The 24,070-nt window shown below is 43.8% G+C and overlaps 1 protein-coding gene across 19 annotated transcripts in view; it reads right to left on the bottom strand.

Moving 5' to 3' along the window:
- The window catches only part of LOC118392778 (forkhead box protein P2-like), a 115,423-nt gene that overhangs the window by 6,192 nt on the left and 85,161 nt on the right, over window positions 1-24,070 (bottom strand). For 11 of the 19 annotated variants that reach the window (XM_052460110.1, XM_052460121.1, XM_052460125.1 and 8 more), the window contains 9 exons: window positions 22,251-22,355; window positions 14,829-14,916; window positions 13,186-13,269; window positions 9,200-9,410; window positions 8,509-8,612; window positions 8,272-8,373; window positions 5,342-5,462; window positions 4,985-5,061; window positions 3,403-3,728 (listed from right to left, as the gene is read on the bottom strand). In XM_052460110.1, coding sequence (XP_052316070.1) covers window positions 3,403-3,728; window positions 4,985-5,061; window positions 5,342-5,462; window positions 8,272-8,373; window positions 8,509-8,612; window positions 9,200-9,410; window positions 13,186-13,269; window positions 14,829-14,916; window positions 22,251-22,355 — 1,218 coding nt within the window. Of the gene's footprint in view, window positions 1-3,402; window positions 3,729-4,984; window positions 5,062-5,340; window positions 5,463-8,271; window positions 8,374-8,508; window positions 8,613-9,199; window positions 9,411-13,185; window positions 13,270-14,828; window positions 14,917-22,250; window positions 22,356-24,070 lie in introns of all 19 variants that reach the window. The other 8 variants (XM_052460126.1, XM_052460123.1, XM_052460113.1 and 5 more) reach the window with 3 other exon arrangements.

The following is a 24,070-nucleotide window of genomic DNA, read 5'->3' as shown; positions in this document are numbered from 1 at the left end:
AAGTTGCATGGACTCACTCTGTGTGCAATAATAGTGTTTAACATGCTTTTTGAATGACTAGTTCATCTTTGTACCCCACATATACAATTATCTGTAAGGTCTCTCAGTCGAGCAGTGTATTTCCAACACAGATTCAACCACAAAGACCAGGGATAAGTTTTCCAATGCCTCGTAAAGAAGGCCACCTATTGGTTGATGGGTATAAAAAAATAAGCAGACATTGAATGTCCCTTTGAACATGGTGAATTTATAAATTTAACTTTGGATGGTGTAACAATACACCCAGTCATGACAAAGATACAGGCGTCCTTCCTAACTTAGTTGTCGGAGAGGAACGAAACCGCTCAGGGATTTAACCATGAGGCCAATGGTGACTTTAAAATAGTTACAGAGTTTAATGCCTGTGGCATGAGAAAACTGAGGATGGATCAACAACGTTTTAATTACTCCACAATACTAACCTAAATGACTGAGAGAAAGGTAAGAAAGCCTGTACAGAATAACAATATTCCAAAACATGCATCCTGTTTGCAATAAGGCACTGAAGTAAAACTGAAAAAAAATGTGGCAAAGGAATTAACTTTATGTCCTGAATAAAAAGCGTAATGTTTGGGGTAAATCCAACACAACACATCACTGAGTACCGCTCTTCATATTCAAGCATGGTGGTGGCTGCATCATGTTATGGGTATGCTTGTCATCGGCAAGGACTAGGGAGTGTTTTAGGATAAAAAGAAACGGAATAGAACTAAGCACAGGCAAAATCTTCTTCCACTTTGACATTACAGAGTATTTTGTGTAGATCGTTGACAAGAAATGACAATGAAATCCATTTTAATCCCTCCTTGTAACACAACAAAATGTGGAAAAAGTCAAGGGGTGTGAATACTTTCTGAAGTATATTGAAATCCTTGGTGATCTCCCTCAAGCTTTGTAATAAATAATTTGTATTTAACATGTTACAACAAACATGCTACATTGACGATATTCATCTTAACGGGAGACAAATGAGGCAGGACCAGATGGTGTTCAGTAGCACAGCCATTTTTTAAATATATATATATATATTTTTAAATGTAAGCTTTATTTAACTAGGCAAGTCAATTAAGAACAAATTCTTATTTACAATGACGGCCTACCCTGGCCAAGCCTGGACGACGCTGGGCCAATTGTGCGCCGCGCTATGGGACTCCCAATCACGGCCGGATGTGATACAGCCATTAGACACCCAGCAGCACAACCCTTTCTCCTCATCATCACAGGCATAGCTCATAGCTTTCATTTGTATTCATTATAAACCACTAACATGCTTGTGTGGTTGGAGAATGAAAAAAACGAAAGGAGAAAAATGATTAGTCCTCGTTGTGGCTTTACACTGTATTAGAGAACCACTGGATGAGTCATTTATTCGTTAATGGCTAGCTGGCATTATGAAGTCTGGACTAAATGCCTAGGCTCTGTGTCTGATAAATACCAGCTATGTGTGTGTGCGTGAAGTTCATGTGTGTTTGTTGTGTGCTGTGTGTGGTTCATAAGTGCATCTTGGACAGAGACTCATCACCATCACTGGCAGATTATGATCACTGGTAATCACACTCTGCATGAGGCATGGCAGGGATGCAAATAACATCATTAGCTATGTGTCGTATGTTTAACGAGGGGCGGGGGACGATCAGAGGACAGAGTGACACACATGATAGCATCTCAACATGGATCATTTACGGTTATCAAGGAGTGTGGAGTGATATAAAGTACATACAACAACTTAATGGCCTTACATAACAATGCAGCATAAAAAAAACAAAGGATTGTGGGTAAATGTTTTCACTAATTTTACAATGTGATACTGTGGTCAATATGCGTACATTTTTGAAAATCTAAATCTCTTTAATTCTAAGTGAAACTGTTTTTACTGAAGTCCTTAAGTAGCATCCAACTGTACGGTAATTCTAGCTAGCACATCTAGTTCCTGTCTTTTTTAGTCCTTTCTTCCTCTTAAGCATACCCTTGAGGGGACACACACACACATAAATGGTAACATGCCTGGAGCTATCTGAGTCGCTGTTTGGCTGATAGCATTAACCTCCAGAAGTGGGGGAAAAAGGTTTGTCTAATTGTTCGATTCACTTGGTTTCTGAAGTTTCCCTGCTCTCTCCTGAGGACCGGCTGGTACGCCGTGTACTCTTTAGTTAGTGTTACTCTCCCTTCATTATTAAGTGCATCCCAGAGAACCCACTCATAAAAACACATTTCTTCCATTTTGAGGATGTTGCGGCCGTGTAAAGGCGGAGAGCGGTCGTGGAGGCAGCCTCCACAGCACCCCCTCACACTGAGGCGAGGCCGTCGGAGAGAGAGAGTCTCCTGTTCTGTCCGTTATTAAAAGTTAAACAGCCTGGGGGAGTGGATACACAGGGATTCTGTCTGGCACTGCAGATATGCCCCACTTAACCCCCCCCCAATCTGGCCCATTTCCGAAAGGAATAAACACATCCAAACAAATGAATGTATGGGTTAGGCCAGTTCCTCTCAGAACAGTCAGTCCCCTTCTTCGATACGGAACTGGCTTAATTCCCGGTGCTACTCCAGAGATGGCTAGCAAGTTAGCTACTGTGGCTGGGCTTGCATCATTGATTTCAAATAGGGGGGCTGGAAGTGTGTGGGAGATCGAGGAAGTAGTAGCTTCACATACAACGCCCTTGGTGTTCCATTTCCTATCTTTGGCTAGGTAAACATGGACTACAGTGACACGTGTGACATCACTGGTTAGAGGGAGAGCACATTTGTAACATACACATTCCTGAAATCCACATGACATACATTTTTAATGGCCCTCTTTCTCTCTCTGGGCTCCATTAAAAAAGATAGAGAAGGCAAAGATTTTTAAGTAATTAATGATACAGTTAGCTGCTAAATATTAATATGGACGGTCTTGAATAAAATATGACTTCTAAACCCCTACAATGCAGACATTGGAGTAATTCAAACCGAATGTGTAATCATCGTCTTTTTATAGGTTATAACTGTTACAACTGACAGCCATGTATGTAAAAGCTCACCTCAGGTGTGGCATAATGTGTCGTTGAAATGAAGACTTCTTTGACACGCCAAAATACTCTGTTAATTTAGTACTAAAATCAAATTAGTCCCCAAAAACCTCCCACTATGTCATAATCTAGTAAAGACTTTTAACAAACCACGATGCTAACAAAAGACAGCTATGGGGAGTGTGGGGATCCACTGTCGCCACTGTATCATCTGGTACATGGAACAGAGGGGGAGGTCTGTCACCAACTCTCTCTCTGTGTTTACAGTGAACACACTGAGGTAGGTGTGTGTGTGCATGCGTTAATGTGTGTGCGTGCGTGCATCTCCACCAACGAGAAGCCACTGAGTGCTACGTACATGTGTGCCTGTGGGGAGTATCCTCCAGGGCTGCTGTGGCCGTTGGTGTCCAGGTGATCCAGCGATCCGTTCAAGTCGGACTGGAGCAGGCTGGGGGGGCTGCTACCCATCATTCCTGGGGGGCTGCCACCCATCAACCCATGGGGGCTCCCGCCCATGAATCCATGTGGGCTACCACCCATCAATCCATGGGGGCTACCGCCCAGCATACCAGGGGGGCTCCCGCCCATTAGACCATGAGGACTGCCTCCCATCAAGCCAGACGAACTGCTGTTCATCAGACCAGGGTTCCCCAGCAGAGGCAGGGAGGTCTCAGCCAGCGCCGCCTGGGAGAGAGGGAGGGAGGAAGAAGGGGGAGAGAGGGAGACGAAGGGGAGAGGAAGGAAAAGAGTGGGAGAGAAAATGGGGGGTGGTTGATAGAGAGGGGGAGGGAGTGAGCGAAGGGAGAAAAAGGAAGAGAGAGAGAGAGAGAGAGAGAGAGAGAGAGAAAGTGATGGAAGTTAAGAGACAAAAGGGTATTCAGATCATAGGCCATCATTGAGATAATCCTCACACTTAGAGGAAAATTCCACACAAAAACTATCTTTTCGTATTTGTTTCAATAGTCCATTGTGATATTGTCCCAAAATGTTTTGCATGTCAGCAATCAAATTTCAAGATATATCACTTTCAAAATACAGATAATACTAGTAAAGACTGTTAACAAGCTATCATTTCTATGGGGATTTTTTCAATAGTCCATTCTTGAAATTGTCCCAAAAACATTTTTGCATATCAACAATGAACTAATGAAACAAATACCAAAAGAGATTTTTTTGGGTGGAGTTTTCCTTTAAGACAATTACTGGATGCTTTCTATAGGCTGTAAATGACTAATGATTGGATCGTTTGCAACCATCACTGAACAGTTTTCACTGATGGTTTATTCGACTCAATATAACTCCACATAATGAAATATTTTGGATTTCACTGATATCACCATGTTGGCTTTCGATGACTATGAAACTTTACCTCCATAATAAGATAGAACTCCTGACACTTTTGCCTCCTGCGCATTAAAGTTACATTTGCGATTAAAATTGTACGTTTTGGCTATGAGCACCTTGCTGACTGGCCCGACAGTATGAAGCCAAATCATTTATGACAGCTTGGATAAATATTCATGCAAATGCCTTTGCATTTGCTGCGGCTGCTATCAATCTGAGCCTGTATTCAAGCTGGAGAGAGAGAAAGAGCTGGTGCCTGCTCTAACCACAGGGTGGCCTCCATTCTCACTCATCTCAACCAGACAGATGGAGAGAGAAGGAAAGAGATGGAGGGAGTTGAGGAGGGAGGAGAGAGGGAGGAGAGTGAGACCCTCCACTCAACTTTAGCCACTTTCTCCTGCATCTTCCTTGCTGACTATGAACATACAATTACAGTCGGCTGAGGTCTTAAGAACTACTTCCATTTAACCACACAGAAACCACACACAGACAGCTGTAGGCTATAGTACCCACAATGCAATGGAGGGGAATCAGTCACATGTTGTCTAGTGCACAGGATCTGACAGAGCAATCACAGGTTAATACTGTGTGTTTACCTGTAAGCTGGCGTTTAAAGCAGCTCCATAGCCCAGGCTGGAGGGAAGGTTCTTCACAAGCGTCGGGCTTCTACACCAGGAAACACAAATACACAAAACAGTTTGAAATAAACATTCTTATTTTTACAAAATGGCATATTCCAACATGAACAAATAAGTATCTAACATCATTGTAAAATACCTATTTCTCCTAATAGCTGTGACATTAAATCACTTTAGAATGAACGGCAGCCCTTGGAACAGACACCGTGTACTGTGCTACAGTGCTGTTTAAAAATGGCAGATTATTAGTGGTAATACGGTACAGGCCCTAGGACTAGGTGGGGAGTTAGAGTGACAGCTCTGCTCTAACGTACCCTGTTATCTTCTGAGACCTGCGTTTCTGGTACTCCATCTCATCCACCGTCCACACGGCCCCCTTCACGTTCTCCACGCGCACAAAGCACTTGTGCAGACTGAGGTTGTGGCGAACGGCGTTCTACAGATGGAAACAAGGAGAGAAAGGTTATGGAAAGAGTCCATTTGATTTCTTGTTTTATTATCCACCTAAGAAAGGAAGGAAAGAAGCGAAGGGAAATAGATTTTTTTTTTGTGTTGAAATTCTTAACGTTCACGCACCATTGATTTAATTAGTAAAAGCGAGTACGAGTACGAATGCACTTACAAGTCACACACAGTACATATCAATCAGAGTAAGTAGGCTGAGAGGAGGTAATCAGCATAGCGAATGGCTTTTGGTGACAGAAGTGGTAATGCTGTGGTGATAATGGTGATGTCAGTAGCAGCAGCAGCAGCCCTCAACCCTCTGCTCTGGTCTTAATGGCAGTATCTCAAGATGATGACAGTATCACAGATTTGAGGCCCTTCCCATCCGGTGGCTAACCACTAACTCCGGTGACAATACGAGGTGTGGGGGGATAAGAGGAGGAGGGGGGTCGGTGTGAGAAGGTACGACTTGTGGGTGTGAGGTGGTTTTGGGGTAGGCTGACGAGGATGTTCTACTATATTGAAATAGTCTGTACATGCTGTTAAGATAGGAGTCAAACCAATGATCAGATCTGGACACCTTTTTGTTGTAATATTGTCACATACCCTTAAAGCAAAGTGTTGCTATCAAAATGACCTGAGATGTGCCTGCATTAACACATGTAGGCATTAACACATGTATGCATTAACACATGTATGCATTAACACATGTATGCATTAACACATGTATGCATTAACACATGTATGCATTAACACATGTATGCATTAACACATGTATGCATTAACACATGTAGGCATTAACACATGTATGCATTAACACATGTATGCATTAACACATGTAGGCATTAACACATGTATGCATTAACACATGTATGCATTAACACATGTATGCATTAACACATGGCTCTGCATTACTGCATGCATTTAAACATTAATGAGATAATGAGCAGTTTTAATGCATCAACAAAAGAAATACATATTCTTCCCGACATTCCAGATAAATCAATATTAAAACACAGAGCTCATGAGACCAGCCTACAAACAATAACCTTTGCTTTAATATCGTTTCTGTCAATCAAGCATTACTCTCCCACAGGTATACAGTGTTTTCCCTTTAAGAAAATAGCCTCTCAAAGAAAAGGGGAAAAAAAAGCCCATCAAGCAGGTTATTGTGAAAGAGAGACCTGAGATATTTCAATGGATTTGATTGATCTTAATGCCCATGGCTTTGAATATGATCATTTGAATATTAATGAGAAAATGAGCAGTTTTATTATGCATGCTTTACAGTTAGATCTAATAAGCTGCTGGGGAGTGAGGAGCAGAGTGGAGGCTGGATCTTCCAGTCTCAGAGCTGATGAGACCAAGCTCAGATATTAAATCACCTTTCATTTCTTTTTTTCTCTTTTTTTAAAGTTCTCTCAGTTAATCAAATGACAAGCCCGTCACAGATCATCCCTCTAATGCCTTACAAAAGAAATGTGGGAGCTCAAAATGTAAATATATCACCTAGGTTATTGTGAAAGAGAGAGGGACTGAGATATTTCTAATGCCAATTGTGCCCACTTCTCTATATCATGACCGGGCCACCAAAAAAATAAAATGTGTGTGTGTGTGTGTCAGAGAGAGAGAGAGATCAGTTAGTGATAAAACAATTGACTAAACAAGTTTTTGAAAAACACACAGGACTGTGTGACAATCCGGAAGAGTCCGGAGTCTTTTGCAGCACACCCTTGTGGATCAGTAATCACACGCCGACATCATTTGCATCCCAAATCCAAATTAATTCACTTTGCTAAACCTAGTTCTCTGATATGCTTTGCATGCTGATGAGAGGTGGATGTATCCTGATCCCCCCATCCTCTCCTCCTCCTGAGTATCCACAATGGCCACTGGCTCTTACTGGCTAACGAATTATGCTTAAGGTGGGTGAGAATAAAACACAGATACGTGTAGTGTTGGGGTAGAGGGAGGGAATATACTTATCAGCAACACACACACACTTCCCCCAAAAACAGATGCATCAAGAAGACATTTTTAACTGTGTTAGAGAGGCAGGCAATGATTGTTGTATAGGACAGAGATACAAATGAGTCCTTTTGTCCTGGTAAATGAAGTGTGTTTTCTCCCTGACAGGCTAATTCTCACTTTGGGTCTCCTTTAGTTCCGGCTGAACGGCCATAACCCCTTAGTCGGACACGCGGCCACCAGCCCGCCACTATGAGCTATGGTGTGTGTATAGGAGCACACGGGCCAGACACTAAACACAAAACCCCCTGCCACAGCCCAAGCTTCCCTAGGCAAACAGCCATCTTTCAGACTAATTAACCAATGATATGCAAGAGAGGCTGGGTGTGTGTGGGAGGAGGGATGGAGAGGGAGAGAGAGGAAGAGAGAGAGGAGAGAGAAAGATAGAGAAAGAAGAGAGCGAGATAGATATAGAGTGAGGGGAGGGACAGGAGGAGAAGTAATACGGTGCATGGTAACAAAAGGTGCTAATGATTGAGTGGCTGTATTGTAATTAGCGTGCCAGGCCCCACTCCTCCCCACTGCACCAAATTAGAAAACGATATCAGAGGCAGAATTATTCTTTCACTTGTCATCCGAGAGAAAGAGGTTGGAAAAATTCACTCTATTCAAGAGGTCAGGTTAAAGAGAGGGGAGTGGGATACTAATCTGTTGGTGTCAAGTAAATAAATGTTCCTCCAAGCTTTTCTTACTGCAGGTATGGCACAAAGAGGTGTCTCTGAATGAGGAAGTAGTGTACTCTAAGGCTGTAAGAGTAGGTTTAGGGTAGGTACCTTCCAAGTAGCTGCGTTGCGTCTGAAGTAAGCGAATGTGCGCGTGAACCAGCTGTAGATTTCATTAAGCGTTAACTGCATGTCGCCTGACTCCATGATACCCTGAAATGAGACGACATCAAATAATGGTTTACTAACTAGGCGGCATGACACACACTCTCAGAGCTGCCTGCGATTCAAGCAGCAATTAATTTACATCTAATCAGGCAAAGTTAATTTATTTTTTCTCCCACTCACCTGCCTTATGAGGGTTGCATAAGTAAATGGCGGTCTGACATCGGCATTCTTATAAAACTCATAGTTTGGGGCAATCTCTGGAAAAATAAATACTGTGTCACCACCTGAAATAATTGGTAAATTTTATTCTTCAAGGTATTGGAATTAGTTCAGGGTTTCATCAAATTAAAAGCAGGAGAGAAAGAGAAGAGAAGAGGGAGGGGAGGGCAGCACATATCAAATCAGCATTTTCCATGTCTAACTAAATATCATTTGTATTAATCTCTCTCATGAGAAATCTTAAACACTAATTCATCCATGTGAAATTAGATCAATGTAGATATTTTGTATGAACATGAATAATTCATGCATATTTGATACTAAATACCAGAGAGTAAATATAAACATCAAAGACAGATGCAAAGAGCTTAATACATAGAACATCATACGTTCAAACTTAATTAACATTCATGTAATAATTACGCTCAGAAAAAGTTCTGGTTGTATTTAACATATAGATTGATTATACAGAGGCTTTTTTTGCTATTAAATATAACATTCCATATTGGAATAAACACTGTGCTGTTGTACAACAACAACCAATAGTGACAATGCATTGAATGTCCAACACAGTATTCAATTAAAATCAATGAACCCAACTTTATTAATGATCATAACTCTAGGTGACTGGGCTTAGTGTAGAGGTTCTTACCTGAAGACAGTTGCATGGAGTACTTGTCGGAGTGACGTCTGCGCATGGCGCCCATGCTGGGGACGTTGGCGGCGCTGAGCAGGGAGGGCACCTGGGGCACCTGGGACATGGGTGTCACGGGGGCGCTGGGCGTGGTGGGGGTCTGAGGTACGTTCGGAGGGGACACCGACAGCAGGTTCTTCGACATGGTGACGCTCGATACCAAGTTCAGCTGAGTAAGGAGGAAAGGGGTGAGGGAGCGAGGAAAGGATGGAGAGGGAGTGAAGGAAGGTGAGACAGGGTGGAGTGAAAGAGGGAGAGAGAGAATGGGGAAAGAGAGCATGGGAAAGAGAGCGAGGGAGAGAAAGACAAGAGAGAAATATGATTGAGGGCGAGAAGAAGGAAGTAGAGGCAGGAGAGCGGGAGGGGGTCAGGAAAGACGGTTTTACATCAGAAGGGGCTCTCTGACAAATGAGAGTGGATTCGCTCTACAGTTCTACAGCTATGGTTCCACTAATAAGCTGTGTTAGAGGAAGCAGCCAATCTCCACAAATTAAAGGATACAATTGTATCATAAGAATTCTTATTCAAACACGCTATTAAAAAATGATCTCATGATCAGTCCTCCGAGTTATACCAACCACCATCTCTAGCCCACATAGAGACAACTCACTATGTAGTGTGTACTAAACTGTGGTAGGGAGAGAGCCAGAGACAGCCACCTCCACCACCTGGCTACAGATGGCTACAGCTGGCCGGGCCACAGCACAGGCAACCCTGACCTTTCCTGGATACAAAACAAAAGCGATGCGCCTGGTGGCCGCGGTTTCTTTCCTCTTTGAAACCCGACCAGAGAGTGTCACTTTACCTCGCCGCTAACGCTAACTGAAACCCATCACTAATCCACATAGCTTTTCTCCCTCTTTTTGTATTTCCTTTTTTTACTTGGGCTCATGTGATGTGATTGTAGGGGTTCCAACCAGCCGAGTGGAAATTTCCACCCTGACCTTTGCGTCTCTGTGCTAATTTAGGTGGAATGGAAATGACATCATTACATATTCAAACCAAATTGGCTTAATTGCGAATGGGGCGAGTGGAATGCTTGTGAGCGTTGTGAATTAAAGTGTATGGAGATCCCTTTGAAAGGGGAGCAGGGTTGTAAGAGAGAGAGAGAGAGAGAGAGAGAGCGAGAGGCCTCAACAATAATTTGCGACAGTGTGTGTTGATAAATGCAATGAGATCAGATTGGAAAGACTATGGTGCATCTATGGTTTTCAGCTGATCATTATAGCACCACTTAAAGCTAATGAGCTGATACTGGGAGGGACTGTCTGGGCTGAGATGACTGGCAGCTAGTTAACAGTATGGCCATCAGTACTTCTGTATCTCAGTTGGTAGAGCATGGTGCTTGCAACGGCAGGATGGTGGGTTTGATTCCCGGGACCACCCATAAAATAAATATATGGCTACAAGTCACTTTGGATAGAAGCCTCTGCTAAGTGACATTTATTGTCATGTATTAGATCAACTCAAACTAGTCTTAAGAGAGAAGAACTTTCCATAGGACTGCAGAGTTACTGCATAGGCTAGCTGTGGCCTTAGTACAAGTTTACTCTAACGCACAGTGGAAGGAGGAATGAATCTAAGACTGACGAGTGTAAGTTTCAAAAACATGCATATTTTTTAAAGGTGAAAAATATCAATTGCTAATGAATTCAAATGTTCACGTGCTAATTATGTAATTGAATTACGGAATAATAATGATGATGGACAAGTCATAACCATCATTGTCTGAGACAGAAAGGCTTTACTACTTTTGGGAGGAAAGTAGACTAGACTACAGCAACTGTCACTGTGGAACACTGTACAGCCAGTAAACTAGCATGACAATTGAAAAGGAAAATGTATATTGACATTTCCCCCCCCCCTACAACAGCTTACAAAAGAGTGTGTTGGATGTGTATAATACAGAAATGTCCATATAATTCATAACAGGTCAAGGCACCAAACCAACCAGGTCTTTAAAGTGTGTTCCTACTTAATCCCCCATTCATTCACAGCATCAGACACACACACATACACACACACATACGCACACACACGCACACACACACACACACACCACACCGCCCCAGCAACACTGTGAACAGTCATTATGTGTTACATGTTCAACACAGGGACCCACAAAGGGTTTGGATACGCTGTCAAACATAGCAAAAATGCACTCCATAATAAATCCTATCAAGTGTGTGTGTGTGTGTAATCACATGTATATTTATAGTGTTAAGATTTCCTCTCCCCCCTCCGCTCCCCACACCAGGTACGGCAACAAGCGTAACATGTTTGCAGGCATACAATCCTAGTATTTGCAAAATGGAATTTATTAAAGCCCTAACTGAGAGGAAGAGTGAATGAGAGGCAGGGATGAGCACTTTGCCACCTCTCTGCTCATCTGAATATATATATTCAAGGTTGGGTCTGGGAGAGAGAGAGAGAGAGAGAGAGAGAGAAAAAAAACTCATTATTCAGGGACCTGCAGCCTTGGTAACTTTGATTTTCATCCATCCATGGCATGGCCAAAAGGTAACATTTAATGAAGTGCCATTCAGAGAGTAAATGGGGTCATATAATAGACAGTGCGCCCAGCGCGAGGAACACCTTGTGTTGGGCTACTGATAGCTGTTAAGGGTTGCAGTGATGAACCAACAAGACTCATTTCAGCAGCCGGCAATACATCCACACTATTAATATTTATCAAATATGTGGTCTGTTTCAACCCCAGCCATGTTCGGGCTGTAAACCCACGCTATGATGATATCTATTACCCATCTCCTATTGCGGTGGGACTATGCCTTTTTTCACATATAACACGTATTACACACATGTAGTCATTTTCACATGCCAAAATCTACAGTATAACGTACGCTCCTCTCTAGTTCTCCAAAGGGGGGAGCCTTAAAACTGAAGCTGGAGAGAGTTTGTTCATTTAAGGATCTCTGTATGAATTACGCATCATCAAATGCAATTAGCAGTTCTTTCATGTGCGGTTTATGTAATGCAGCACTTCATTAACATTATTCATTCATATGCAGTCTTGGATTACAGTCCTGAACATTCTTTATTAGACTAGATGTAACCAAGCTGCTGGAGTTTTGAAGATAAAAAAAAAAAATGGGGGAAAAAAGTGATTGAATAACAAATTGGAGGAAAGCAGACGATTCCTGACGGGTTTGCAGGATAATTATTCTATCTTGTGATTCTACTTTATATGATGAGAGGTGATGAGCAGGAATATTATCCCATTGAAATGAGGCACTTACTAAGCAGCAGCAACATACTAACAATGTGTCTACTGTCAATTTTTTTAAACTGCTTTAAAAATTAGGTCAACAATACTAACACAAATTATGCATTGTTTTTGCAAATTCAATATTTAAAATTGTGTGTATAATTGAAATATATTTGCATTGTGAGTGTATCCATATTCAAAGCAAATATATATTAAAGTGAAATAGTGTCAAATAGATTTTAGGCAATTTTTTCCCATATTTGTAGGATTTTATATCCATTATAAGCCCATTTTATTGCATACTTATTACTGGGCTATTTCATTGCTCATCATCTTTACCAGTACAGCTATCAGTTGAGATGTTTGTTGTCCAAATGAAACATCTTCTCATTTCTCTCACTCGACTTTAAGTGCTGCTTTGGACTGTGGTGCTAACAGGTTGTTTTGACCATTATATCTATCACAATGAAATGGCCCAGCGTTTTGGCAAAGGACTCAAGCCTGTGATTTAATACACGCCTGGCTCTATTGTCCTCTCTGTCATAGACTGAGATGTATCTGATGGGAGATGTGTAACCTAGTATTGCCTTTCCATCCCACTATCATCCCTCTATCCCTCCATCCATTTTAACTGCTGACGGTTAAACTGTTTCATTTCATCTGCTGGGGCTCATTCAGCCAAACCCTGTTTACTGTATATAGAGCAATATGCACTCACAGGTTTTGGAGATGGCTTGGGCTCCGAGGGCCGCATGTGCAAGTGGGCCATCATCGCCTGAAGACGCTCACGTTCTTTAGAAAGCTGTTAGCGGAGAGAGGGAGAGAAAATAAAACAGTTTTAGAAATGAGCGATTTTCCCCAGACTGCAACAGTAATACATCTTGTTATCGAGCTTGTCTCTCTTGTAATGAATCCTGCATATGCCCAGTCTGGGGCTTCTAGCTAAGTCTGCCTTGAAGACACAGACTTAAACCAAACCAGTGGAGGAGAGGAAGAGGAGAAGAGAAGAGAGAGACAAAACATTTCTGCTGCTGGTGGTGGTGGTGTCGGGCAAGGGGAAGTTAGTGCGAAGAGGTCAGGGAAAACAAATAGCGCTTCATCTTTTTGTCAATAGCAGAATTTAGGTCACGGATGCTTTGACAGCAAAAAGCTACTCGGGCTCTAAATTAGAGGGTCTTGAGTGCCTCCTCAAAGTCCCGTGGACACAGTTAGAGAGATGGACCCTAGCCAACAGCTGCCAAGAGGTGAAGGGGTCCTTCAAACAGAGTGCCAGCCAGGCCCGCCTCCACGCTCCCCCCGGTTCCCTTGGAGGTCCAGTTAGTGGCCCTGCAATCTGCTCTCATCAATCTAACTCACTGGGAGTGACAGGGACCAGGCAGTGTGAACAGACTGAACTCCACTCCTCCTGCGCTAGCTACAACACGAAGACAGCGGCAGCAGCATCCAGCAACACTGGACTAGACTGAACTGGGCCTCATTACCAGTGACGGCTCTCAGGGATGGAGTGAAGGGAAAAAAGGAGGCGAGGAAGGACATAAAAGAGCACACGCCGACTGGTAATTGGTCACACTGTAAACACGAGGTTCGGCGGCTTTGGGTGTCAGCAATAACAACAAAAAAGAAGAAAAAAACATATAAATAAGAATTCTTGTTTTTTGTTGTTGTTCTTAGACCCTCGAAAACCCCAACAACATAAAAACTAAATGTTTTGTCAGAGTGGAAAACAACTTTATAGTGGAACGCTTGGGCAGCATTCAGATCAGCATCAAGCCAGCTTAGTGTGTGAGAGAGAGAGAGAGGGCGAGAGTGTGTGGGAACTTAGAACTCGAAGAGCATGTCTGTTTGTCCATGCTACCCCGGGGCCTAAAGCAGGCCTGACTGTCAGTACCACAGTGTAAATCCAGTACAGAAAATAGACAGCCGTGGTGTAAATCCAGTGCAATGTGGGAATGCCGTGGATGCTGAGTAATATTGTCGTTCAATCACCGGACTCATTATCTCGACAGAGGGACACGCTAATAAGGTCACGCTCCACCTACTAAAAATAGTTCCCTTCTTCAGGAGATTTCGTCAGGTGCAAAGTGCATTTAATTAACATGCAGGGAAAGGGGAGAGATGCACTCCGTTATTAATTGGAAAGGAGAGAAAATAAGCACATCGTTAATTCAATTAAAACAGTCATAATGGGTTTGGTGTGGGCCCAAGGATTCCTTTGTTTAGGTCTCGCTATATAAGCTTCTGGTAGGTGTGCTTGTGTCCACCTCTTAGTGTGCTGCATTTTGTCCTAGCCGGCCACACAAACAGGCACGTAGAAATGAATTAGAAATCAATGGCAATGTAATAATGCTAAAAGAGCCGTGCCTGTATCTCTAGCTGCTGTACCACCTGCATCTGGACTCGACACTGGGCCGTGCTCCTGTCGTCTAGAGCATGCTCATTGTTAAGGTGCCTGGAGACAGGGAGAGAGAGAGAGACAGGGAGGGAGAGAGAGAGAGAGAGAGAGAGAGAGGGAGAGAGAGAGAGAGAGAGAGAGGGAGGGAGGGAGGGAGGGAGAGAGAGAGAGAGAGAGGGAGAGGAGAGAGAGAGAGAGAGAGAGGGGAGGGAGAGGAGAGAGAGAGAGAGAGAGAGAGAGAGAGAGAGAGAGAGAGAGAGAGAGAGAGAGAGAGAGAGAGAGGGAGGGAGGGAGGGAGGGAGGGAGAGGAGGGAGGGAGGGAGGAGAGAGGGAGGAGAGAGAGAGAGAGAGAGAGAGAGGGAGGGAGAGAGGAGAGAGAGAGAGAGGAGAGAGAGAGAGAGAGAGAGAGAGAGAGGGAGAGGGAGAGAGAGAGAGAGAGAGAGAGAGAGAGAGAGAGAGAGAGAGAGAGAGAGAGAGAGAGAGAGAGAGAGAGAGAGAGAGAGAGGGAGAGGGAGGAGGGAGGAGAGAGGGAGGGAGGGAGGGATGGGAGAGAGAGAGAGAGAGAGAGAGAGAGAGAGAGAGAGAGAGAGAGAGAGAGAGAGAGAGAGAGAGAGAGAGAGAGAGAAGTCGTTAATGATGTTATATGCATACAAATTCATAAAATCAGGCTTTGTAATTTAAATTATTAAAATGCAAAAGTGTGATTATTTATTATGATTATTTATTAAATGATGTATTATCATAAATTATTATTATTATGTTGTTGTTGTTGTTGTCAACATCATTCTGAAATTATATGTAATACTGGTGCATGTGGTTCTGATATAAAACAGTGAAAGCATCTCCAATATGACAATAGGCCCTCTGTAGTGTGGATGGGAGTCGGTGACTACCCAGAGCACTACTCTATGGAGGATAAAAGATGCTGGTCTGGCACAATGGATTTGTATCCAATTCATTTACAGAAAACAATAAAGGCAATTTAACGTTGAGAACATTTAAAAAATGCTCCCCTTCCAAAGTGGGCATTTATTCAGCATTTATTCAGCGGCAGACTGTATCTCCTTCATTAGATTTTTTTTTTTCAAAGCAGACAGCCATAACAGTTGATGACGGTTCGTCTTGATTGGATTTTGTCTGCAGGACACAAAAGAACCTCGCCATTAAAATAGACCTTTCTTCCCTGCACCACGCTACAAAGGCGAAAAAGGTTTTTTAAAGTGTTGTGATGTTCGGTAATGAGCCTCTATCTGAATTATCATTGGTGACAAACTCACAAAGCGGGCTTTGAGAAGACATGGTTATGAAATGCCAGAGCTGCCACATTCTTTCCTGTAATTATAGGTTAGCTTGCAGACCCTTCAATGATCATTTACAGCACTGCCTCCAGTGCATTAGTGGGAGCTTAAATCGCTCTCTCTGACACGCACACGCACACCACACACACACACACACACACATACATGCACACACACACACACACGTTTCACCATATATTATATTTATAGTCTTTTCCTATTTACTGTTTAACAGCAAAATGCTAAACAATACAAACGTAGTCGCCAGCCTGCCTTAGTATGCCAATCAAAGCATGGAATGGGACATTTGTAATCACAATAGCCCCAGTACCTTTCAATTATGGCCGGGCACATTTAAAACCATTCCAATTGCATTCCTGTTTTATGCTTTTGTAACCATTTCAGGTCTAATGCTCAGATATGTTCCATTATGAATCAGGAATGAGATAGCATTAAAAGGAGGGGGAGAGGCTGGACTGGTGGGTTTCTCCAGCCCGTGTCTAATTGCTGTTTCAGAATGCGCATGCAAAGGGGCATTTCATTAATCATTTAATCACGTCCCTCGCAGGAAGAGGGAACTAATGCTGCAAATACCCTTTTCATTTCAATGCTCATAATGCTATCTTATGCACTTGATGTATGGCGTGTGTCATAAATTACAGCTACTTCAAAAGCACCAAGTGGGCTAGCCCACTATCCCTGAAGATCATTCATTACCAACTACAAAAAAATACAAAAAAATCTTTATTAAGTTTCCCTCTCATCGACAGACAAGCAGCCTGTGTTTTTTCTCTCTCTCCTGTTGGAGGGGAGAGGTTGTGAATTAGCTGCAGAAGGCCTCTCGATATTCCTCCGACCATTTTTGTTCCCCAAATGATCCCTTTTTTGTCTTCCTCTTCTTCTCCTGCTGGCCAGTTAGCAAGGCGATTACAAACAGATTACAGTCTGCATATGAAATATTCAAATGGCAAGCTCTGCTATTATGCATTAATAAGAAAGAGGGAAATAGAGAAAGAGTGTAAGAGAGAGAGAGAGAGAGAGAGAGAGAGAGAGAGATGGTGTGAGGGAGAGAGATTGACAGCGAGAGAGATGCAGGAAGAGTGAGAGAGAGAGTGAGAGACAACAAGCAATGAAAAGAGAAGGAGGGAGAGAGAGAGAGAGAGAGAGAGAGAGAGAGAGAGAGAGAGAGAGAGAGAGAGAGAGAGAGAGAGAGAGAGAGAGAGAGAGAGAGAGAGAGAGAGAGAGAGAGAGAGAGACAGGTTATCCGTCATCGTCACCAGAATATCCCCTAATGAGCCGGGCCCAGTCAGACTCAGAGCAGTACAAACAGAGAGGTGAGCGAGGGAAGAGAGGCCGGACGCCTTCACAAAGACAGCTCTGAACAAACATTTCTGGAGCCACCACATAATTTATGGGTCACTTTACAGGCATATTGATTTTTGTTTTGAGAGGGGAATAACCAATGTGATGGGTCCAATAGCACAGGAAGGCAGAAAGAAAGAGGGAGAGCTGGGGAGATTGACAGATGCAGGGATTCAGGGACAGAGAGGCCACACTAATACAGTATAGCAGTATAGCAAGGTTTTCTAGACAAAAACAAAGCAAAGGTTCCTAGTTTATGAGAAGTGGCTGTTATACACTTTGGGATAGTTATTCCTATGGAGTATCATATTATGTTGTCCATTTTGTATCCTCACTGACCACTAAGACAAATATACACACAATATACTGAAGTTATACACTGAGAGTTCTAAGAGCCTGCTAATATACCTTCAAGCACACAGTATGGTGTGCCTAATTGTCCATGTGTCCTATCACAGCTTCGTCGACCCAGACCCTTCATGCTAGCTAGGCCGGGGCCTCCATCCTCCCTGACTGTCTAGCATGGCGCAGAGTAACACAAACACACATTGCAGACCCACACCAGACCAGACAGCAGCATATGCATAACTAATGTAATGCCCTCAGTTTTAAAGGTCTTGTCACACCCAGCCAGACGTCTGGCAGAGTAGCGCTAAGGGGGCCTATCCGGGGGCTTCTTACTGCCTTGTGGGTTTAATTAAGCAACGGTTAGAGACACTCGCGGTCAGGTTAACGTCTCTCTCTCTCTCTCTCTCTCTCTCTCTCTCTCTCTCTCTCTCTCTCTCTCTCTCTCCCTCTCTCTCTCTCTCTCCACTTGCCATGTCTCTCTCTTGACGCTACTGCCTGCTGGGTAAGGGGGAAGAGGGGGACATGGCGTCGGAGGGGGAGAGGGGAAGAGTTAAGTGAGGAGGCAGATAAATTGTCTGTGTAGACGGCGAGGTGCATCGATTTAGGGAGACCCTGCTCTGAGGGGTTGGCGGTCGGGGCATGCTGGTGGTTTGGATGGTGGGTATGAATATATATGGGCTGACGGGCTGAAGGATGTTTAATTGGAGACGATAATCAAACGGTAACTAACTCTTCTCGGATGTGTGTGTGTGTGTGTGTGTGTGTGTGTGTGTGTGTGTGTGTGTGTGTGTGTGTGTGTGTGTGTGTGTGTGTGTGTGTGTGTGTGTGTGTGTGTGTGTGTGTGTGTGTGTGTGTGTGTGTGTGTGTGTGTGTGTGTGTGTGTGAGATCACAGATGGGAGAGCAAATCAATACAGAACTAGGGAACAGAGCAGGAAGCATTATATAATAATACTAAACAGAATGGAGTATTAAAAGGTACGTGATGTGAATGTATCAAATATTTCTGCATTGATTGCACTGTAGAGTACTGTACCATGCCCGCAAATGTATACATATAACTGTAACACTAATCTAAAAGAACAAATCTGTGTGTGAAGTTAGTTATTCTCATTCCTGCCAAACCTTGAAAATACAAGCGCCTCAAAACTATTTAGAAGCACATACATTTACATGCATCGACATGCACGCACAGGCCCACACACACGCCCCCGACACCCCCCCCGAACACTCCCACGCTAATATTACATTTGAACTACAGAGCTAACACAACGTGCCAGCCAACCTCTAGGCTAGCTCTCCAGGTGAACACACATAAAAGAGACACTGAAGAGCTATTAAATGCTGATCTTGACAAGTTTCCTACCCGCAACACAACAAAAGATGACTAAACGCGCCCGCTGCATGACATTTTGTTTCATACCTCCAGCAACCAACCATCAGGTTACCTCGGTTTCCCCCCTTCCCCGCGTTCTCGTCTTAAAGTGCCATTTGATTCTGACACCTATTTTATGTAAACCTTTTTAAAGTGTGTGTGTAGCCTGGCTGTTGCCGAGGAGATGAGTGGCATCTCCGAAAACATTAAAAGGCTCTCCCTGACACAGACGATAACTCCTCCAAGGAAAGGCAGACAAGCAGCCATCTTTGTTCTGCCAGGATCACGCTGTCTTTTTGTTGCTGTCTGTTTCCATGTGCCGCTTACAGTACATGAACCTGACTCCTCGCAGGCTGGATGCAACGACGTGGAGTCCCACCCAGAATCTTTAAGGCTGTTTTTGTAAAGACAGTTGTTTCAAGCAGGGTCCCTTCCATACTATACCAGTTGTCAGAGAATTGCCTGCAACGCCTCTTTCTAGTCTACTAGTGTAAAGTATATGCCGACTGTAAAGTATATCTGTGCAATCATTTTTTCTACACTGCTCTTAAAGAATATATACAGTCACATGTTTTATAGCCTACTGTGTACCTATGCCCTAACCTAAATGAGAAACTAAGCCATAAAGATGTCCATACTGTAACGATCTTCGTCTTCATCGGACGAGAAGTAGGAAGGATCGGACCAAAACGCAGCGTGGTAAGTGTCCATCATCATATTTTAACACAGAACACGAAAATACAAAATAACAAAGTGAATGTAAGAAATGAAAATCGAAACAGTCCTCTGAAAGGTGAAAACACAAAACAGGAAACAACCACCCACAAACACCAGGTGGGAAAAGGCTACCTAAGTATGGTTCTCAATCAGAGACAACGATAGACAGCTGCCTCTGGCCAAACGCATAGAAAAGTAAACATTGGAAAAACAACCCGCGCCCCCCGACCCAACCAAAATAGAGACATAAAAAAAGGAACTAAGGTCAGAGCGTGACACATACAGTAAACATACTTAGCCGTGTTTACAATGGAAGGCCAATGTACAGTAGCGGGTGGATTCAATAAGACAAACGGAGTGCATGACTATAGACCACTAATCTGCTGTAGCCATGCAGTCTCACACACAGCCAACATCTTTCTCAAGCTGCAAGGTACACTTCTCCTCTGCTCCAGGGCCTCCACCAGAATATACTTAAGCAATAAGGGAGGTGTGGTATATGGCCAGTATACCACGGCTAAAGGCTGTTCTAAGCAAGACACAGCGCGGAGTGCCTGGACACAGCCCTTGTACCACAGCCGTGGTATATTGGCCATATATCACAAACCCCCCGAGGTGCCTTACTGCGATCATAAACTGCTTACCAACATAATTACAGCACTAAAAATACATGTTTTGTCATACCCATGTCTGCTGTACCACGGCTGTCAGCCAATCAGCATTGAGGGCTCAATCCACCCAGTTTATAATGGAACCTTATAGTATTGACTATACTGCCTTTCCCCGAGCAAATCTTTGCTCGCGACATCCACCATGCTGCTCCACACAGTGCATCTTCCCCTGGGGATAAGCACATCATATCCATATAAATACACCTGGAAATAATGAATTCAAAGGTGCGTCTATTGTTGGCCTGTCCGTTGAACAGAGGCGTTGATATAATGCACATGAAATGTCTTGTCTGTCTCACTTGTGGGGTCTGTAGAGGTTTTGTATATTAAGCCAGTCTGGCTTTCAGTCATTTCTCTTTGCACAGACACACATTAGCCCTAATGCACATGCTGGTGCTACAGACGGCTGTATAATTAAGCAAGCTACCGCCTTTTGTTTTGCCTGACCTAAATCTTACAACTCTGGTTAGGCCCTAGTGGGCTTCCATGTCATCACAGAACCACGGTTATGGGAGTTACAGCACTGTAATGTAAAGGAAGAAGCCGCCTCCCCAAAATAGAACAATATCCCAATTTCAAAAGAGTTTGTGTGGGATTTACATGAACATTTACACCCGTGAAAACGCTCCACGCGATCATTATTTCTCAGTTAATTACAAATCTAATTAGAATATTCCAATGAATGCTTCGGCCCCCTTTTCTCTCTTTTCGAAGGAAGAGAGAGAGAGAAAGAGCCTCGCTCCTCCAGAGTGGCAACGTGATAACCTGTAATCTATGGCACTAGCGAACACCTTCCCCTTTTGATGTCCCCCACTAACATCCCAGACAACAAAGCAGACCAATTACAAATGAGCTAATTAACTAAATTGTTGATGGAGCATGAAGAGTTCATTCAGTCCGTCCGCAGGCGCCATGACAACACTGAATGCAGCCATTGTGGGGCCCCCTGCGCGTCCTTACAAGTTGCCATTCGTTTTTGAGGCCATCAGGCGCACCAACCTATCAGGCTGAACACCAGCCTATCACGCAACTCTGCGTGCTGAAGAGGAGATTTGGGTAAAAAATCGGAGATCAATTACATCTAGAGTTAATGTAGCCAGCCGCCTGACAGTCTATACAATCTACACGTTCAAATATCCCCACTGAGATGCAAGCGTGTTTATCTCTTTGTTGGGCCCCCCTCGATTAAGCTCGCTAAGAGCCGCTCTGGTACTGTGGAAAATAACCCAGAATAGGCCTCTGCAGCTTCATTACTGAGAAACAAAATATGTACAGCAGCTAAGCTCATCTTAGTTGATGAATGGCAACTTTTATACCATGGAACATAAGACGACGTTTCTGCTGTGGGAAAGAGGCACGAGAGGCGCTTGGCTGGGTGACATGAAGCTTTATCGGATATCATGGAGGCCGTTGTCTTGGCCCGTGGTTGTTAAACGCAACTGTCATCGAGCTTGTCGTTTTTTTGTTGTTTTGTATTAACACAGGAGACTGTAACGTAATGCACAGTCATGAAGTAAACTCACGGTGTAAGCTAAGACATGATGATATATGAGGTCGGTGAGTACAGGAAAGGGGAGGTGAGTAAGACACATTGTAGAGTACATTCTCAGAATAAGACCTACTTCAAAAACTGTCCGAAGTCCTCACAGACGCTCTCGCAGCCGGGCCACTTGCACACCCCGTGACCATAGAGGGAGTGGGAGGCTCCGCTTTCCTCATGTAATGAGCTGAGGAGAGAAGAGCGAGAGAGAGAGAGAGAGAGGGAGAGAGACAGCGGGAGAAAAGGAGAGAGAACAAGGGAGTGATGGACAGAGAGAGTGAGAGAGAGAGAGAGAGAGAGAGAGAGAGAGAGAGAGAGAGAGAGAGAGAGAGAGAGGAGAGGAGAGGAGAGGAGAGGAGAGGAGAGGAGAGGAGAGGAGAGAGGGAGGGAGAGGAGAGGAGAGGAGAGGAGAGGGAAAGAGAACGGGGAGAAAGAGAGAGGGGGGATGGATAGAGAGAGAGCGAGAGAGAGAGACAAAGGCAGAGAGGGAGAAGGAGACAGAGAGAGACAGAGAGAGAAAAAAATGAAGGATCGGAGGTAGAGAGAAGGAGAGAGAGAAGGGTAGACTGGCGTCAGATTCATCAAAAAAGCCATAATGGCTTGAGGCTGCTGGTGGCTGTCAGGTTACAATCAGTGACAAGCAGGTCAATTCAGCCCTGTTCTATTGAATAGTTCAACTGCCAAGGATGCTAGGAGGAGGAGGGAAGGAGCCTAATTAAGCCAAGGATGGAAGTTACTGTCTGCATCTGAAATAGCACCCTACTCCCTATATAGTGCACTACTTTTGGCCAGAGCCCATGAGGCTAAAGGTAGTGCACTATAAAGGGACTAAGGTGTTCCTAATAACAGAAGGGAGAAAAGATGAGGGCGGGTGGCCTAGCAATATGGTTAACATCTGATTATTGATCCAGTGTTATTGCAAACCCCTAAGCAACGCGTGAAAAACCATCCAGCTAACCCATTCATAGAGAGACCAATTTCCTTTTCTTTTTTTCCCCGACCCCTATTTCTTCATCTTGTAAAGCGATCAACGGAGTGCTTTCAAGTAAACATGAAAAATACAGACGGCCATATCATTTTCATCACGAGATTAATAATATTCTCCGTAATTTATGTGATTTTGAGGACAAGAGGGGGTTCTGCTTGGATAACGGCACCCAAATAAGTTATGACCCCGAGTAGACAGCACATCCTATTAAAAGTGACGGTTTAACCTTTCGGCTCCACTTGTTTCTGTATTTGGCGGGTTGGAGGGTGTGTGTGTGTTTGTGTGTCGGTGTGTGTGAGGGGGATTGTGTGTGTGTGTGTGTGTGTGTGTGAGAGCTCACACACGGTTTCTACAGGCAGGCTTTCCCTCCATCGATCCACTGTGTGTTAGTAAGCATCTCTCCTTGACAATACTCCGTGTTCGATCATTACGAGACGCCACACCCCCCCCCCCGGGGGACACTAACAGATAAAAAAGTGTTTTCTCTTTCCCTTCCCTCCTCCTCCTGTTTTTGTTTCTCTTCTAGGGGAACATCTGCCTTCTAAAGATCTCTTTTTTTCAAGCACCCCTTTTAGTGGCGGTAGCAGATAGCATCTACTTTAAACCAATTACGCAACACATCCAGCTCCACCGAAGTCTCTCCACACCGCTACACTGCGCCACATTCTTAATATATCGCAGGAAAGAGCCTTGAATAATGCATAGAACCAGATAGACATATGTGAACAGTGTTTTCTTACAGTCGGAAGCACATACAAAGGCAGCATCACAAGGACAAACATTCTAAAGTACCACCTCGGCGTCACGTATTTTGTTTACATGACAAGCGGAGCAGCAAGGTAATTTCAAAAGAGAGAGCCACTAAATACTTAATGTACGAGGTGGTTGCCTTCGCTTTCTGCTCGCACAGCTGT

Source organism: Oncorhynchus keta, chromosome 13, assembly GCF_023373465.1.
Source record: "Oncorhynchus keta strain PuntledgeMale-10-30-2019 chromosome 13, Oket_V2, whole genome shotgun sequence".
Lineage (NCBI taxonomy): Eukaryota > Metazoa > Chordata > Actinopteri > Salmoniformes > Salmonidae > Oncorhynchus > Oncorhynchus keta.
The sequence above is the reverse complement of the archived record's forward strand: the minus strand, read 5'-3'. Positions and strand labels throughout refer to the sequence as shown.